The 19207-nt window shown below is 40.9% G+C and overlaps 1 protein-coding gene across 1 annotated transcript in view; it reads left to right on the top strand.

Annotated features, from left to right (window-relative positions):
• Nucleotides 1-19207, top strand: part of LOC100715944 (deleted in malignant brain tumors 1 protein) — an 88204-nt gene that overhangs the window by 52930 nt on the left and 16067 nt on the right. The window contains 6 exon segments of the mRNA XM_063236094.1: nt 331-642; nt 5203-5517; nt 6620-6664; nt 7298-7328; nt 7330-7607; nt 13119-13203. Of these exon segments, the coding sequence (XP_063092164.1) occupies nt 331-642; nt 5203-5517; nt 6620-6664; nt 7298-7328; nt 7330-7607; nt 13119-13203 (1066 nt within the window).

A 19207-nucleotide genomic window follows, 5' to 3' on the forward strand; every position in this document is an offset into this window, starting at 1 on the left:
ATAGAAAGAAAAAAATTGTTATTACACACTAAAAATAGGAATAGTGTTGGAATACTTAATGATCATCACTTTATACAAGGCTTGTAGGGATCTTCTTTGATCTGCATGAAGTAAACAATCCAGTATGGGAAACAAACTTAAAAGTATCCCTCCCTCCAATTACACTGCTGTTGTAGAGCAAACCCAAGGTGCTTTTGCAACTGGTTCAGAGCCGCAGGTTCTCTCCCCAAGTGTGAGGATAGAACCCTCAGAAGTGAGTAGAGTCAGCAGAAATGCCTGTTGCCCTCTAGCAATAGCAAAGAGGTGATAGAACATGTCTGTCTTTCCCAGATGTGGCCCTCAGGCTCACCAAAGGCAGCCACCACTGTGAGGGTCGGGTGGAACTGCACTATAATGGCACCTGGGGCACAGTGTGTGATGATAGCTGGGACCTCCATGATGCCCAGGTGGTGTGCAAGCAGCTGGGCTGTGGCAGGGCCATTGCGGCCCTCCGCCAAGCACATTTCGAGAGAGGAGAGGGCCCCATTATCCTGGATGATGTGAAGTGCTTGGGGACAGAAGCCAGGCTGTGGCAGTGCCTGCACAGTGGCTGGTTCATCCACAATTGTGGCCACCATGAGGACGCCGGTGTCATCTGCTCAGGTGGGTCTTGGTTTTGAGCCCAAGGTGAACTGGTGACATTCTGGCTCCAAGAGCCTCCTGGAAAGCTGGTTGCAGGGAAGCAAGGGATCCTGGGCAATCCCGAGGCACTGTTTCTCAGGCATCAGCCATCCAGAGCCCCATATGCTCATCTGTTACTCACACTATAATCATCGTAATACTTTCCTTTAAACTGGCTCTTCTGCTTCACTACATAAAGTCCTTTTAAAAGAAAATTTGATAACTTGCCCTTTATAAACAGTCAGGACCAGCTGCCACAAAAGACAATACATAACAAAGAAATCAAAGTATACTTAAAATATTTTATAAATAAACAGTGACTTTTGTAATCTAATCAATACCCACTTCTATTTGAAAATACCCTTATTCAGAGTAGAACTAAACATGAATTTCACATTGTAATACAATAAATAAGCAAGTCTTAAAATAGGAGAAGCACTCCTCAAGTTATCTCAGTCCCACCAGTGATGAGTCACACCTCTGGGAATGTTCCCTCATTTTATAGGTAACACAAAGAAATTTCCTAACAGCTGGAAGCCCAGTTTCTAGCCCAGGACCCTTATGATTCCTTTTTTTCCAATTGAGTGTCTCCAAGTAAATTCATTAGTTGAAGTCAAAAATTCCCACCTATCTCTACATTCTACTGGGAAGAGGCTAAATGGTTTATTAGCTAGATAGGATAAGACAAAGGCATAGGGAAGGTGGAGGTGCTGGACAGTTCTGAGAAGAGAGAAGTCAGGGGACAGAATCAGAGTTCTGAATGAAGCAGGAACTGAAGCCACAAACCCAGTAGGAATCACAGGACAAGGGTAGGGATTAAAGGTCCAGGAGGTTTGGAAACCAGAGCCCTTGCTGTCATGTATAGATCAGAGACACCCATAAGAGTCATGAAGCAGCAGCTCCAAGTCCTATTTCATCTCCCCCTGGAATACCTGGCCCAGTGCTATAGCCCACCTAGGGCCTTTCCACACCCTCCCTGCACTGAGTGTGTTTAAGATAATTTGGTTCTATTCTTTACAAATAGACAGTTATTCTGGGAGGCAGGACCTACACACACACACACACGCACGCATGCACACACATGCACACACACAGAGACAGAGACAGAGACAGAACTACAAAACCAAACCAACTGAGCAGATACTCTACACAAGGCCACAATTCCTGTAGTCACAGTTTGTCAAGGAAAAGAAAATGACATTGCCGTGTCTGGCAGCAGGACAAAAAATGAGCCCAGTGACCCAAAACGTGTTTATAATCATGGTAACTCAAAGGCATTCTTAGATGTCCAGATGAGGGTGAAGTTTCTCCCCAAATGAGACATTTATCTTTCTGATTTGAGTAAGTCTACCTCTGGAATGCAGTGTAATGGAAACAACCTACCCATACTTCCTATGTCTTTCACAGACTCTCTGCCTTACCCAACACCATCAGTGGCTGTGATTTATCCAACCTCAGGTAATTTTAGTTCTTCTTAACTAATCAGCTTTAACCCTGGGCAATAGATTATGGTTTGGGGCCCAATGCCATGTCTTCATGATTTATCAGCCTTGAGTCCTCTAGCAAATCTCTGAACCACAGGACACCTCAGTTTCCCCCTGATGATGGAGCCAAGGAGGATGGGGACTCATTAACTGAAAGCTGTGAGAGATTTCCCAGTGCAGAAGGCTGAGGGAACACCTGCTCAACAGTAGGACTTGCTACTTAGATGTTACCTTTTGACCTCATTCTACACCTGAGCACCATGGGGATTTATGTCTATGTAATGCTTTCTACCCATTGTAACTCAAGGCCAGCCTTGGAGGCCAGGCAGGGTGCAGATTATTCCCAGAACAAGGCATTGTACATTGGTGATTCAAAAAAGCCAGTCCACCTATACAATTGTTAAGGATGAAGATGTTAAAAACAACACTTTTCAGTTGTTCCTGGCTCCTTTGGCCTAAATAGTAGTTATGTTTCAAATTTAGCCAGCAGATCTTCCATGGCATGTCTTTGAGAGAAAAGTCAAACACGTAAAGGAGAACTAGGAGAAAGAAGTGACCTCAGTATTTCAGAGGAAGCACCAGGGTGGATTTTTCTTCATAGCAGAGATCTCTAAAGGATGCTCTCTTGAGTGTAAAATGTCTTTTTGAAATAAAAAAACAAAATCAGCCAGATGTGATGGTATGCCCCTGTAATCCCATCACCTGGGAGATTGAGACAGGAGAATCACCATGAATTCAAGGCTGCCCTGGGCTACATAGTAGCCTCCATGCCAGCCCAACTACAGTGAAGCCCTGTGAAAGAAAGAAAGAAAGAAAGAAAGAAAGAAAGAAAGAAAGAAAGAAAGAAAGAAAGAAAAAGAAACTATTAACCATCAACCTTTGGTTTTCCTCAGCTTGTATGAGTTGCTTTATATTTACTGTTCACACATCAGCTGGAGAATGAAACAAATGCACCTTACAGAGAAAATAATTCAATTTAGAATCAGACACTGTCAGTAAATGAACCAAAATCTGGAGAGCCTTGACTCTGTACTAGAGACAATCAACTAAGATTTAAATGCAATACATAATGGTTAGCCTCTTCTTAATGCTTAACCAAAATGTATAATTTTCTTCTTTTGCTTTTTATCCATTCTCAGCATCTTTTCCAAAGCCTATGCAGGTGCCCACATCAACAGGTAATCCTTTCTTCTTTCTTCAGTTGCCTTCTGTTTGTAGAGTTTGAGGTCAGAAATACGCAAGCATTGTTGTGGAAAGAAGCATTCCTCCTAGACACACCATCCATTTCCACTTTTCTCCAAAATCTCAGGCTGGGCCTACAAACAACTACTTCTACTGGCATTGGGAGTGTCTGAGTTCATCTAGAAAAATCTGTGATTGGAATGTAAGAAGAAGACAGGGCTATGAGATGCAAGATTAGGTGTGTTAGTCAGCTTTCCATTACTGTGAAAAAATATCTGAGAATGACCACTTAAAAGAGGAGAGGTTTGTTTTAACTCAGTTTCAGAGGTTTCAGTTCACTGTCAGTTGGCTCCATTGCTGTGGGCCTATCATGAGGCAGAAACATCATTGTGGGGAAAAAAGCTACTCACTGAAAGGCAGAGAGGGAGGAGAGAACCAGTGAGTGAAAGAAATGAGCTGGGAGACAAGATATCCCCAAGGATATTCCTCCCAGGACCCTCTTTCTCCAATCAGTCCCCATCTCATTTCTTACATTTTCAATCACCTGTCTATGGAGTCATAAGTTTGTTATCCCAAAATGAATTTTATTTAATTTTTTAGAGTATAATCAAAGGTATTTATTTAAGTTTTTAATTTTTATTAGTATATGTATTCAGTACATAGTGATTACATTCATCATGAAGAGTCTGTACATGTATATGACCCACTTTAAATCTTCTCCCTACATCTTTCCCATTTGCAAAAGATCTGCCTTCCTTTTAATCAAAGTAATGCACACACATTCATGAGCTACCATCAGATTTTAAGTGTGACTATTTGATAAAGGCTGGGTAGGGTTTTTTAAAGGTAAACTCACCTACATTATTTAGATGGTATTTGAAAAGAATATGAAATTTCACCGCCTTTGCTCAGATTGTACTATTTTTCTTTTTTACATGTACAGTTTCTTCAATTCCTAGAGAGCATCCACATGTCTTCAATCCAATAGGTACCTTTTCCATTCTTACATTTTGTGACTTTTTCTGAAGCTGAGATCTGGTGATTGTAAATAACAGAAATGTAGAAAAATTTTCTCTGTGGCCCTGGTGCTATGTGGAAAAGTAGCTGTGTTTATTAGAGGCCAGGGATTATAGGATGAGTTCTTCTAGTAGTAATTTTTTCAAAGATAAACCCAACTCCCCATCACCTTGGGTACAGCATCCAAAGGCCAGAACCACAACCACACTGCAGGATGTACTCTTGTAGCACCTTTAAAAAGGAACCCCATGAATCAGCACCAATCTTGGAGGCTCAGACCCTGAGAAGCAACTTCATCTGGTTCGGATCCAAAAAATCCAAAAAATGTACACAGTTGAGTCCTCTCACAGCAGAAATACTCTATCTTCTGCTGTATTTCCCAGCCCTCTGCCTCCTACATCATTCTCAAAGATATAATTCACATTTTTGTCAATTCAAGTAAAATAATACTAAATTTGTTCTGAGATTCTCAGCGTGTTCTTTGAGAGACCTCGTTTAAAAATGCAGTCTGATTGGGCAGCATTATTTCAAATTTAGAAAAGCAACATAAAAATGACACCCAAAGAATGTTATTTTTAAGTGAGTCTTCCACAAGCCAACATGGGGAATGCAGTCCCATAATGAAACTGTCCAGTGCAGAAAGGTAGTTTAGGGTACATGCTAAATTGCAGGTGCAGAAAGCAGTCATAGCTGTTCCCGTGCTTACAAAGGTCCAGCATCAGCATCTCCCTATCTAGATAGCTACATGCTACCCCGACAGCAGGCTTCCTACCAGGGTAGGATTCTCCAGCGTGGTGCAATTGCCTCATTTCACTTTGAAGGAAGATTTTCATGCAAACTCAGCTTTTGGCTCCTGCAGATCTGCCGGTGGTGAGGCTGGCTGAAGGCAGGAACCGGTGTGAGGGCCGTGTGGAGCTCCACCACAATGGCACCTGGGGGTCTGTGTGTGATGACCTCTGGGACCTGCCTGCTGCCCAAGTTGTGTGCCAGCAGCTGGGCTGTGGGACGGCCCTGGCAGCCCCCAGGGGCAGCCCGTTTGGCGATGGCTCCGGCCCTATCTTCCTAGACGACGTGCAGTGTACAGGTGGAGAGATCAACCTGGGAAAGTGCCTCCACCGCGGCCTGTCAGTGCACAACTGTGGGCACCACGAGGATGCTGGAGCCATCTGCTCAGGTACCTCTGTGAACTCTCCCATTCCCGGGCCCCCTCTCAGCCATGCAGCTTGACTCTGAATTGACAGGGGGCTCAGGTGGGGTGAATGCCTTGTCTTGCTTTGCCTGGGACTGTCCAGGCTTTAGTACTCCAAGTCCCACATCCTGGTAACTGCTTAGATGTTTGTCACCCTGGTGTCAGGAGAAGAGGGTCCCCTGCCCAGTTTCACAGCCTATTCCCATGTCTCTAAGAAGAAAGAGATCCCATGAGCACACACATATGTTGAATCAGAGAGCTGTGTCCTGCTCTGGGGCAGTTGTAACTTTCAGGAATGATTTTTTTGTGTGTGTCAAGCTCAGAAATTTCTCCAAGAAAGCTATATTATCGGGGCTGGGGATTTAGCTCAGCGGCAAAAGCGCCTGCCTTGCAAGCAGGCAGTCGTGAGTTTGATCCCTGGTACCGATAAAAACTAAAAAGACAAAAAGAAAAAAAAAAAAAGAAAGAAAGAAAGCTACATTATCTAAATACCCTTTTGATTATGGATTGCTCAAGTCAAGCCCATTCAAAAATATAAATTAAATTTTAATCCCTGTTTGGTACCTTTTGTTGCTAATTAACTCCATGCAATGAACATCTGTGATTCCTGCTCCATTGAGGGACCTCACAGCCCAGCGCCACCATAACCTCCTCAGAAGACCAGGCAGAGGTGAGGGGCCTCAATGGAGCAAAGATGTCAGTGAAGGAGAGACTATTTCTATTTTACTCTTTCAGTCAATGTTTCTTTTAAATCTGAATATTTAATCTTTCACAGTATATAGGGATAAAAATCTCTCAATAAAATGGTATCCAATGTTCATTTCCCTATTTTGTAGCCTCAAATCTCCTGAATGACCATCAGTGACACTTCCTGGTAAGGTTCAGAGAGATGCTTCCACTAAGCATTAGTAATTCAGGAAAGGGAAAGACACTGTCCCACGTCTGATCTCTCTGTGGCAGTGTGATTGTGCCAGGAAGCTCTAACCTACCACACTGGCACTGACACAAACTTGTGCACCCAATTGCTTGTGGCATTTTATTGAAGTTCACCATCACTAATGTGAGTGTGTGGGCTTTTCTCTTTCAGCTGTAGAAGTTGAACCAGCTTTGGCAGAAACAGCTCCCACCGTTGGTAAACTTCTCATTGTTTGTCTTGAAGCTTCTTAGCTATCAGATCTTTCTAAGGGACTCGCTGCAGATACAGATGTGGTGTCAGTATTTACCGAGATCCATGCTTTCCCCAGGACTGAGAAAATAAGTGCTAAATGCAAGGAGAGGCTCTACGCAGGGCCAACTGCTGCTCATCGACTTTCTGGTTCTTTTTGTTTTGTTTTTGTTTTTGTTTTGGTGCCGAAACCCGGGATTGATACTTTCTAGTTCTTATAAAATGTTTTTAGTTTACTTGGGCCAATAGACAAATTTGACCTGAAGGAAACAATGAAAACTTAAAATAGGCAGCCTGACGTCAATTCCTATCAATTTGATGGCTTAGCTCCAACATTGATATTTATCCTTAGCCTTGTAATTACCATATTTCAACTGAAAGATGAGAATGACGGAAGAAAACACTGGAATCATAAATAGCCCAGATAACCCAGGCACTGCGTTTATAAACACTAGTTTGACTTAGTTCTCTGAAACTTAGAAGCAGGATGCAAACATTTTTAAAGCTTTGTTGTTTAGGGTATGTTATATTAATAACTAAAGAAAAATTCATTCATAGTTACCTGTCATACTCCAACAATAACCCCTGAGTGTTCTTCAGATCTTTCTGACATCAGGCTGGTGGATGGGAGGATGTGAAGGGCGAGTTGAAGTCTACCACAATGGCACGTGGGGTACCATGTGCGATGATCTCTGGGCCCTCAGAGCTGCCCACGTGGTGTGCCGGCAGCTGGGCTGTGGAGAAAGCATCAGTGCCCCGGGGGGTGGCCACTTTGGGGAGGGGGCTGGACACATCCTTCTGGATGATGTGCGGTACCAAGGCAATGAGACGTCATTAGGCCAGTGCTGCCCTCTGGGCTTGTCTGTACACAACTGTGGCCACCATGAGGACGCCGGGGTCATCTGCTCAGGTACGCACCCCAGCTTTCTCTTGAGGCTGGCAGAGCTATGGCTTTGGTGAGAATCTGGAAATTAACATGAGGAGGTTTGGGTCCTATTCCCATCCTTCAAACAGATGCCCAATGCCCATTATCAAAGTTCCAAGGCTCACTCGAGCAGCGATGTATAAAGATGTGTAGCACAGCGGAGCACAGCCTGACCTTGATTCCACAAGACCGCTCCATCTTTCTCAGGCTCTTAATGTGCTGATTGGCCCTGGGCTTCACCCAACTTCTGTGAGCTCTTAGCTCTCAATCTTCTAATAGTAATCTTCAGGGACGTCCCAGATTCTCTCCAACAGCCACCCACATCTTTTTTGAACTTTAAAGCTGACCTCATAGTGCTGCTCTTAGGAATTCCACAAACAAAACCCGGTTCCTCTCATCTATTGCAGTACTATCTCCCTTTTACCTCTCCGGTTGAAACGGCTTTCTTTATTGTTGTTGTTTGTTTATTTGTTTGTTTAATTCACCTCAATTTCTGCATTATCTATGTTTTCTTCTTTCTCTGGCTAAAAAAAGTAAATTGGAAATCAAATGAAATGAAAACATCCACAACCCAGTATATTTATAGGTCAGAGACTAAAATAATTGAACTTAATTAATTCCCCCACTTATTCAACAGATACTTATCTGTGTGCCAGACACAAGTCCAGGTCTTGAAGATTTAGTACCAAATGTAGATTACCATCAAACATTCCAGTGAGAAGATTGGAATCACTTGTGCAGTTCATGATAGATTGTGAGAAGAAAAAAAATGTTGAATTAGGGGTCATAATATGCTTTATTATGCTAAGGAACCATTTTCCTCTAGTGATCAGGCTTATGTGTTATAAACCTACTTTGATTTTTAAAAATGAGAAATTAATGATAGAAGCCTAAAGTCAGAGTTAAGAAGGTTCCCAGTATTTTGCCCAGGAAATATTTATACATCACTGCATTGAATGGCCTTCCTGATCCATCATGGAATATTTTCCCCTCACCCAAGGAACATTTCTCAGTTCCTGCCTTCAAACATTTTTGTCTGTGTTTCTGTCTATGGATCCTGCTGGTCCATAGAGTACCCTTTCATGTGCAGCACCTGAAGCTCAGAGATGCAAAGAATGTGCCCAACATCATACATCCCATTGCACAAACTTTTAGCTTCGTATTTCAGAGATTATTTTGTATCTACTTTAAATGTATCTGAGGTATTGAAGTTCTAAGTAAAATGTGTTTTCTAAGTTTCTGTTTGTTTTACAATTTCAGCGTCAACCAGAGAAATGCCCAGTTCACCTGGTAATATTTTCTTTCTTGCCTTCTATAAATCAGACATGTACAGATTGCCTTCAATATGATTAGGGTTGTAGTTTTATCTCAGGTGAAACTAAGTGTGAAGTTCATGTCAAGGACTAATGTAAGGGGCTTATATATCCATCGATTGAAATGATTGAATAGATGGTCTGCCTTTGAGCACAGGGAAGTGTGCCTCCCTGTCTTTTATGCTGTGGTGTGACAGCTAGTCTCTGAGATCACATTTAGTGACATGGCTTCAGTGTATTTCTTCTGTTTTGTTTTTTCAACTATTTTATAGGACTTCCCATCTATATTTATATATTTCCATCTATAGTCTATATCTATAGATAGAATCTATAGATCTATATTTTGAGATCTATAATCTATATCTTGAGAGAGTAACAGATTACCATCACATCTCCCAAGCATGTTTCACAACACAACACACTACTTCAGTGATAGCAAATTTCAAATGAGGATTTGCATGGTTAGATAAAAGGGAGAAATATCACATCCTCTTTTGGTAATTTGGGTTCTTAGCACATTAGAGGCTCTGGTAAGTTCTAAATAAAACATCTTTTTAAAATTTGGTTAAGTTCAATTTTACTCAAATTTCTTTGATCACTGGGACCTTTTGACTGACAGTGTGATATAGGACTCAGAGTTGGAGCAAGTTCTCTTACTCCTTGGAGCCTCTGTTTCTCTAATCTATAGAAAGGGAGGATGGAAGCACTCTCCGAGACCTGTGTCCTAGAAACTAGGTGTTCTACACATGTGTCCTTTTGTAAACTTCTTCTGGACACACTGGGGACCATCCTGGGGCTTGAGTTGATTGCTGTGTGACTAAATAAGTTAGAAATACCTGTTCAACACACGGCAGTTCAACTGGAGTTTTCTCTGAAGTGTCAGCAGTTATAAAAGTGACCCTTGGTCTGTATTTTCAAAATCTCAAAATTCCTCTGTCAGGCTTGACAGAAACTAAATTCTAAAGGAAATCAGATGATGACATATATTTCTCTTTTTGTGCTTGGATCTGTGAAAATTGCCCACCAAGTGTCTTGGCAAGGACAAGGTAGATATGGTGCATCATGGTAACACTGTCCTAAGAACTGGAAAAATCCTTAGAGATTGTTTAGAAAAAAAGTCATGCATGGGCTGCCCATAGGTCAGTCTTGATGTACTAATGAGTTTACATTCACACAACCTAATTTTGTCTATGCATGTGTCAATTATCTTAGTCCAACATATTAAGAATGGAAGATTTCATGTAAGAATTCAGACCACCAACAACACAGTGGTATGGTTCTTGCCTAGCATGTGTGAGGCCCCATGAATGATCTCTAGTTCTACAAAATCATCATAATCAGTCATCCAGATTTCCAGGTGTGTGTGTGTGTGTATGTGTGTTGTGTGTGTGTGTGTGTGTGTGTGTGTGTGTGTGTGTGTGTGTGTTGTCCTAGGGATCAAACTCAAGGCCTTGTGCATACTAGGCAAGTGCTCCATCACTGAACTATATCTGCAGCCCAAGATAGCCAGTTTTGGTTGAGAAATCTAAGAATGAACCATAGTAGCATGATTTCTTCAAGGCAGCAGTAGGCTGGGGCTGAGTAGGATAGGACCACCCTTCTATGTGGTCATACGCTCTCTGTGTCCTCCTATCCTTCCAGGTACATGCTTCTCGGGGTTTATTATGTGCCTAACTCACTTCGATATGTCCTTAAAATGCATATTTTGTTTCAGTGGATTCTGGAGAGTCTGGAATTTTAACAGTGGGATAGAGATCCTGCTGGCCCATAGAACAGCCTTTCATATGCAGCAACTGAAGCCCAGAGATGGAAATAATGTGCCCAAAGTCACACATCCCATTGCACAAACAAACTAGAACACAGGGCATTTGAATCCTAGCCCCTTGTACTAACTCACCAGTATTTATTTCTTTTAGCTAAATGAAACAGAGAACAGAAGAATCAAATAGGAACCAAGCATAATAAAATGTCCTGGGGCACAGTTTTTAATGGTGTCATTTTTAAAAATTCTTTACCCATAGTTCGGTGACATAAGTGCCTGCCTGGAAAGCACAAGGTCCTGAGTTTGATTCCAAAAAAAAAATCTTTACCAATGAGCTTTCTTGATAAGGATTGTATTAAAGTATAATTTCCTTTAACTTTTGCTTGTTTTGACAGATCCTACTTCAATTTCAGTCACAGATTTGGTCCCTTCAACTGGTAATAAATTTTCTGCTGACTCATCCTCTTACTACTGATCTCAGGGATATCACTGTGTTAAGATTCTACCAAGACAGTTACACTCTATTTGTCTAGGAGTACTCAATAGGGGGCTGAGGGTTTAGCTCAGTGGTACAAACACCTGCCAGGCAACTGCCAGGTCATGAGTTTGATCCCTGGTACAAAAAAAAAAGGAGTCATTCACTGGAATATACCCTTGGTAAATAGTCCAGAAATTGGAAGTAGACAAGGGCAGCCTCTATGCAGCCAAACTGAGATCCCAGTGTTCAAATCCAAGTAAAGTGATTGAATGTACATGGAGGTAATCTACAGAGCCTGTCTCTCCTGCTTTCTGCACACACATAATGACTCAAAAGTTGGCTCTCTGGCCTCCCTACAGACTGTGTATTAGGAGAAGCAACAGGTTGCAGGTAAGGTGAAGGTACAGGGAGGGGTAAAAACTGATAGCATAGCCACATTGGCAATGGCAGGAAATGCCAGGAAATGCTCCAGTTGTCATAGAAGCACTCAGAAATAAAGATTCAATGTCATCTGAATGTAACAATCTAGAGCAAAAATGCCACGTTAGCCTCAGTGCCTTCTGAGCTACCTCTGCATTATGTCCTAAGAAAAACAATGACATTCTTCCAAATGGACCTCAATTGTACAAGTTAAAATATGTTCGATATCTTTTCTTTAAAAGAACTGGGAACCAGGTTTTATTTTAGGAAAGATTTGATTTGTAATATCACAGGGCATGTGCTTTTAATTTGGATAGTTAACTCTTAGGAAGATAGACAATAACTAGTCCTCCTGCTAAAATTTTTCTAACAAGAACTGGTAAATAAAACCACAGTAAAGGCAGAATTTTTTATTTCCAGAATCTTTGGATATTGCTATAACCACTTTAATGAGTAATTGAATTTTAGTAATTTATTTTTGGTTCTATCTTGATTTGATACAAATTATTTTAATTTCAAGTGAATTTATTAAACAGTTGTCTACATCTTAGTCAAACTCTTTGATTCTCTAGTAATCTTTTATTTTGAGTTTTCAAATATGTTTATAGTGGTCTGATTCATAAAGGCCATCTCCGGATCCTCTGACAGTGAATGAATTCTGGGAAGCCCAGCTTGATGAATGGGCCAAGGGGGAAAATTGTTCAGCTAATTAAACCAAATCAAGCCCATGAAAATACACACTGGCCCAAGTGGCCATTTACATCATCACTTACTCATGGCAGGCATTTCTCCTGGAGGCTAGCCTAGGAGTGGAGGGTGTGACTTGGAGGCAGTGGAGGATCGGGAGATGGGCTGCCCCAGTTCTCTCTGAACAGAAAGACAAGCCTGGACAGTCACACTGATCTATGATTCAGCGTCACATCTCCTGTATCTTCTACAAGCATGTATGCTGACATGACTAATTCTATCTTCTCCTTTTGGTTTGCTTCCAACTTCAGGCTCAACCCCTATACCCTCCCTTTCAGGTGGAACTGTCAGGGGTCCTGTTAAGTGCCTATTCTTGGGGTTATAAATATAAAACTAGCCTGTTTCACAAAAACTTTGTCCCCAGCATAGCCTCAGTAAAAGTGGAAGGTTGAGAGTCCACTCCATTCACTCTTTTTTCTTTTATCTATAGATTTTTCTTCAATCTTACCGGAAATAAGCTTTCCATCAGGTAAAGTCTTTGTCTTTATATTATTTAAATTAATGAACAGAGCTTTTTATTTATATGGAAAACACATTTATTTAATTATCATATTGATCACAAAATAAATCGCAATGAAATGATACACTGGACTTTTTTACACTCATTTTTAACTAGTGTCTTAATTACATGCAGATGCATCTTCAACCCTAGCAGAAATAGATGCTCCCTCTGGTAAGGTTTTCTGCCTGTCCTATTTCTAAAGTTAAATGTCAGCATGATCAACTTTTCCTCTAGTTGACTAATGAACGGATGTGCTGAATACCCTGTCTATCAGGAAATTCCACACCCCCGGAATTCAGTCAAAGACATAGAGATGGCCCCTACAACAGGGATCACCTGCTGCCTCCTGCCTGGTCTCGGTTAGATATGCCCAAGGAATGCCAGGGCTAAGGGCCCATACCTAACCTGCTTGTCTGTGTGTGTTGTGTCATAAGTCATACTTCAAATTAATCAGCATACTCCCCCATACAAACACAAAAAAATTGGCTTCTGACAATGTTAACTTACTGATTTGCTCTTCTGTTTTCCTTTCTACTGTTAGTCAATCCAGAATACTCTTCTCCATTGGCAGATATTACCCCCACATCAAGTGAAGTACCTTTTTCAGCAGGTATGCTATCTGCCTTCGCAGTCCTTGATGAGTGACTGTCTGAGAACTCCTAGCCTGGCAGGAATTAAAACATCCAGAAAAAACACTTCTTGCTTCTCCAGGAGAGGTTAAGTGAGAGGCAGAGGTAAGGAGAGATCAAATAATTCTCCAGCTTTCAGGCCCTCCCCTTCGCTGGTTATAAAACTGAACACAATGAGTATAGATGCTGGGCACCAGAAGAACAGGATAAAAAGGCCTCAGACATAGACCCTGAAGGAGACTAGAGATGATTTAAAAAGTTATTTTTAAAAGCTTGCAGGTGAGTCCCCTGGACAATTGCTGAATACAGATTCACCAGCTCTGGGAAAAGCTTAAATATTTCTATCAGATGCCTCTCTGATGTCACAGCTGTTGGTTATGGACTCCTTGGAAGGGTGATAAATTGAACAACCATCCTAATTTTGGAGGAAAATGAGACCTAGAGAAAAAAGATATTTGCCTACAGTCACAGAACGAGAAAAGACAAAAACCAAATCTCCCAACTCCCATTCAAGGTCTTTTCAGATTCTAGGCTTTGCTAATGAATCCATTGGTGTGATTCCTCCAAGTCCTTGTGGTACTGATGTCTACCAGGAGAAAAAGATGAAAAAACAAAGGTATGAGCTCAACAGGACAGGTTTATTTCAGAATAACCTGAGAGGGACCATCCTGGCACTGGGACCACGCCAGGTAACTCTTGTGCAGGTTAGAAGGCCTTTTATAAGGTCACAGGTACAACGGGGAGCTGTGAAAGGAAAACCAAAATAGGACCTTCAAGGCAAAAAATTCACTAGAAAGAAGTTGTGGCTACCTTCCAGAGACAGAACCTGAGAACATACAGCGAGTTGCTATTGCTTATCAACAGAGAGCTAAGTAATGATGGGAGTTATAGGTTACACCTGTACTGACTAAGCCTTATGAACCCATGACTGTACATTTTCAGCAGGTGTACAAGCATAGCAGGAGGAAGAGGTTTAACATGATTGCTATTCAGCCTAGAATGGTGGTGGTTGAATTCCTTCATTCCAGGATCTATGGTTAAATAAAGAAAATGGGCAGCGCATTTCCTCCTTAATTGGTTACTGCTAATTAGGGACTCTGACAGCTGAAATTTTGTCTGGACTGAAGAAGAAAGACCATACTGACATTGTCTTTAGAGACTGCCTGTAAAATAGCTGCAATCCCATTGATGAAAAAACTTTGAAACATTAATTAGCCATGCCAATAAACAGGTGAATAAGAAAAGAACAGAACTATGAAAGTGGACTTCTATGAGTCCATGCAGGGGGTCCTGGGACATTTATTATCCTGTTTGTACCTCTGTGTCTCTCTCCTCAGAGCTGTCACATTGTCACGAGTATCTAGGATAAAAGTATGACATGTTTTGTGAAGCATGGAGCATGTGTCTCTTTGGGCAGCTATAAGGAGATCTAAAGGCATGCAATTTTGCAAAACTATTTTTTTAATTTGGTATGTTTCTTCTGCTAACAATGTTACAGTTTTGCAAGTGGCATTCAATGCATGGGCTAGGGATTAGGCAAAGTCCTGTACATCCAAGTCCATCTTACTGGCAGCTGTGCCTGGAAGGATCACAGGTAGGACCACCAAGGAGTATGTTTTATATGGTAAACATATTTTACATTGGGATGCAGTGGTATCCCATTGCAAGTGCAAATCAACTCCCTGTATGTTCTCAAGCCTTGTCTCTGGTAGGTACCCACAACAGCATCCCAGTTTTTAGATTGTTCTGAAGAGAGCTAAGAATATAAAGATGTACCCATGTGCATCTTTCTGCCCAATTTTCAGGTAGATGAGGTCAGTTGTACTAGCTGCACACATATATGTCCTGATGGAACCATATCTGTGGGAACTGTTTCATGATATTTTTCTCTGTTCCACCATACATGAAGAATAGTAGCATATGTGATCTTAAGACACAGGTAATCACGTACCTATCCTATCATGCACTTAGGATCAGAATATTGTTCACCATGTAATAGGGTTCTTTATGGTAGCATATTTAGATACTACTCATCCCCAGCCACTGGAGAAAGCATATCCTATGAGTGGCTGACCTGCTTTACTACATAGGAGCAAAGTTTCTATGACCTGGCAGTGTTCCTCCCACCAGCTCCTTGCATGTTTCAGCAAGACAAAGCTGCTCAATTTTCACCTGTCACTGAAGCAAGTTGTCAGGGGAGAGACTTCCCTCTGCACTTGTGGGAATTTCTACACACACCTAGCAGTGGAAGACATCATGGACCTGTGCATAAGCATGGGTGCATGAAACCATATTATTTGCCATACTTTCCCTAATCACACAACTCTCAAGAACTAGCAAGAACTTTGCCACTCTTTGGCAGTGACTGTTCATTCTCATTGTTACTTCAGCTGCTGCAGCCTTTAAATCTGAAAGAAATCTGAGTTGTGAGTGGCAGAAAACAGATTTGTAACAGCAAACAAAAACATTGAAATGATACCTGGGATTTGGAGGCAGATTTGCTTTTCACCAACTGATAGCAATCAAGATCATTCCCAAAATATCAAGCCTTGATCCTTGGAAGTTTAGGGCTTATATGGGATAAGCAAGCAGGAAGTACACAAGCAGAGTGTTTGCCAGTTATTGATTAGTTCCTATAATATGCATCACAGTGACCAGCCATTTCTAGGAGACAGAAGTAATAGGAACTTGTAACAGGAATTGTTACCTGGACAACTAACAGACTGGCTGAAGGTAGGGCATTTTCTGCTACAAAATGAGAATACAAAAGGAAAAGAAACAATTTGTATGGAAATAGAGTCACATAAAGGATCCCTGAAGCTAGAGATCACAAAGAATCTCTAAAAGATCATACAGGGTGAGGGGGTAGTAAAGGGGTAATTCCTATGCCAGAATGAGAAATATTTTAAAATAAATCAGAGGGAAAAGATTCACTCAGTCACCAGTTTCTATTATTGGAAGTAAGTATGAGATCTTGATCAAAGTGAGACCTATGAGGGAGCAGACAAGGGGAGGTTTAATCAGTTTTAGAACAAAGAACTGAGCCTACCAGAGTTGTGAGGATTGTTTGCTGAAGTCCACCATTCCATTTAGGGTGCAAGGGTTCTAGTGATGCCCTCATGTAGACCCATTTGCCTGGCATGAATGACAGCTTGAACCCATTAGGCAGCAGGGCTCCTTGGGAAAGGTAAGATGCATATGACCGCAATGAGGTACGGGTTGTATTTAACAGGAATAAGAGTAGAGAACTTAGAGTGAGGAATTCTGGTCCACTTAGGATTTGAAATCTAACTGTCCAGTGGTAAGTGGCCTTCTGTGCATCATCTTAAAGAGGCTTAACATGGTGAGTTTCCAGGGGAGAGCTCTCAGCTTAAGGAGGGCCACGGGTAGGAGGTGAATCCAAGGTTATGTTTGGATTGTGCGTTCAGTGATTGTGTTCCTTAAGATCCCTTTTGCCCTTTCTATTTTTCCCAATGACTGGGATGAAAAGGAATACAAAAACGCCAATTTATGTTAAGTGATTCTCTAGATGTTGAGAAATCTGAGAGGGAAATTCTGATCCATTATCCAACTGTGAGAAGGCTGAGAATGATCGCAGTTAAAAGAATGTTAGCCACGGCAGAAACCCTTTCATTGGTAGTGGGTAAGGTTTTTGTCTGTCCAGTAAAAATAGCAGTAAATAACCTGTTCTTTTAACAGGAAGAACATGACTGAAATCTACTTGCCAATCTTCAGCTAGGCTGGTGGCAGGCGTGTTCCTTCAGATGTCTTTAGAAACAAGGCTCTACTGTTTTCTTACCTTTCCTTTTTTTCAAATCCTGGTTACTCTGAAGATATATAGGGATAAAGCTCAGTGAAACCAAAGTTTAGTATTTCATTTTTACTTGCATTTAATAGCCTCCCTTCCTTCTCTCCTTTTTCCCCTTCTCTCCCTCTTTCTTGCCCCCCTTGCCTTATTCATAACCCCAATTCCATGCCCCATTTCTCCCCCTTTTTTTTTCCCACTCCAGTCATGACTCCATTTTGGTCAGGAAATTTCTTCATTGACTCTTGACATCCCATGAAGTGAGTTTTTCTTTGTAGACCTGGTTCATGGCAACTGTGTAACCTGGTCTTACACATAGATTAGGTGACACTCATAAATCTTACTTCCTTTATGAAAATATGGCAGCCCAAGTCACTTCCTGTTCCTGTAGGAGGAAGTGCTTCTTGGAGTGTGCAGGCAGATATGTGGCCATAATCCTTACCTTCCTTCCTTCTCAGCCCTGATTCACCACAGGGAATCCAAGGTGAATGAAAATCTCACACCCTACGCTTCTGAAAAGCAGAATAGTTAGAAAAAAGTATGTATTTTGAGACTTTACAGGTTTGAATGATAGGTGGCCTGATCATATTATATCATTCCTCTGAGTTTCTATTTCCTTATCTCTAAAATGGTGGTAATATGTACCTGGATTAGTCATAAGGACTAGAGTCATAAATGATCTGATGCATTGCCATTGCTTAAATGAGAATTGTTATTGATCCACCATGCAAAACACCAATTTCTTGTAAAACTATTTCATTCCCGAACAAGCAAATTCACAAAAAATGAATGTACACTGCTTATGAAATAGGCTGGTTTTCATAAATTTGTAGTCTACAGTATAAAAAATGTCAATGAAATCAAACTTAATGCTTTGTTTTCACTAATTTTTTTGGCAGCCAAAGACTCACTTTCAATGCAAATGACACCATCACCTGGTAATGATCATATGTCTATTGCTAAATTAACACTAAAATTTTATAATTTATTGTTATAAAATCTACTGTTAAATTTCCTGCCTTGCTTCATATACTTTAGTATAGAATTACATCTTTTATACATGACTTCTCTCTTATTTGAGTTTTTGATTTCATTTTCAGCCTCTATAAAAATGTCTCCTATAAAATCTAGTGGTTTTTAAATTCTTCTTTTCAAAACTTCATTATGACTTCTTTATGACTACTTAATCATTTTATTTTTGAAGGATAAAGGCTATCTGACACCACTTGTTACATTTTGATGCTAACAATAATGGAGGATTTTTGTATTCAAAACAAAAGTATTAATGTCTGAAATTAGAGAAAACCTTTGGTTCTGGGGTTTGAACCTAAATGAGTTTGAAGGCAAGCATTTCTAAAAGTTTTATTTCTTTACTTTTTTTACAGTTACAATTTCAATCGAAGAAATGATCCCTTTACCTGGTAATTTTTGTTTTATTCCTAATCATTAAAATGACCCTATATCTATTAATACCATTAGGATTATATTTCTTTTTTATTTTAAGTTCCCTACTATTTGCAAAAGATAATTATGAGTTTGTAAGTATGTATGTGCAGATATACACACTATAGATTAGAAGCCTAAATTCACCCTCCCAAGGCCCTAATCAGAAGGTACTTACCTGGATACACAGTTCACATTCTTTGTTCTTTTCCTCTCCCTCACCCCATCTCCCTCTTCTTTTGGTGCTGGGATGCAGGGCCCCAGGCTTACTTGCATCTACCACTGAGCCATGCTCATAGTCTCATTGTTTCTGAGATTCATCTGTGTGGGTCCACATACTGGTGACGTATTTCTTTCATTACTTAGTAATATTCCACTGTACGCATAGACCACAAAATATCCATAGCTCTGTAGATAGGCCTTGGGCTGTTTTCAGTTTTTGTTACTGTGGAGAAATCTGCTATGCACAAATCTTTCTGTGGGCAT

Source organism: Cavia porcellus, unplaced genomic scaffold (assembly GCF_034190915.1).
Source record: "Cavia porcellus strain 051 isolate PalLab524CR breed Dunkin Hartley unplaced genomic scaffold, mCavPor4.1 scaffold_2, whole genome shotgun sequence".
In the NCBI taxonomy this organism is placed as follows: Eukaryota; Metazoa; Chordata; class Mammalia; order Rodentia; family Caviidae; genus Cavia; species Cavia porcellus.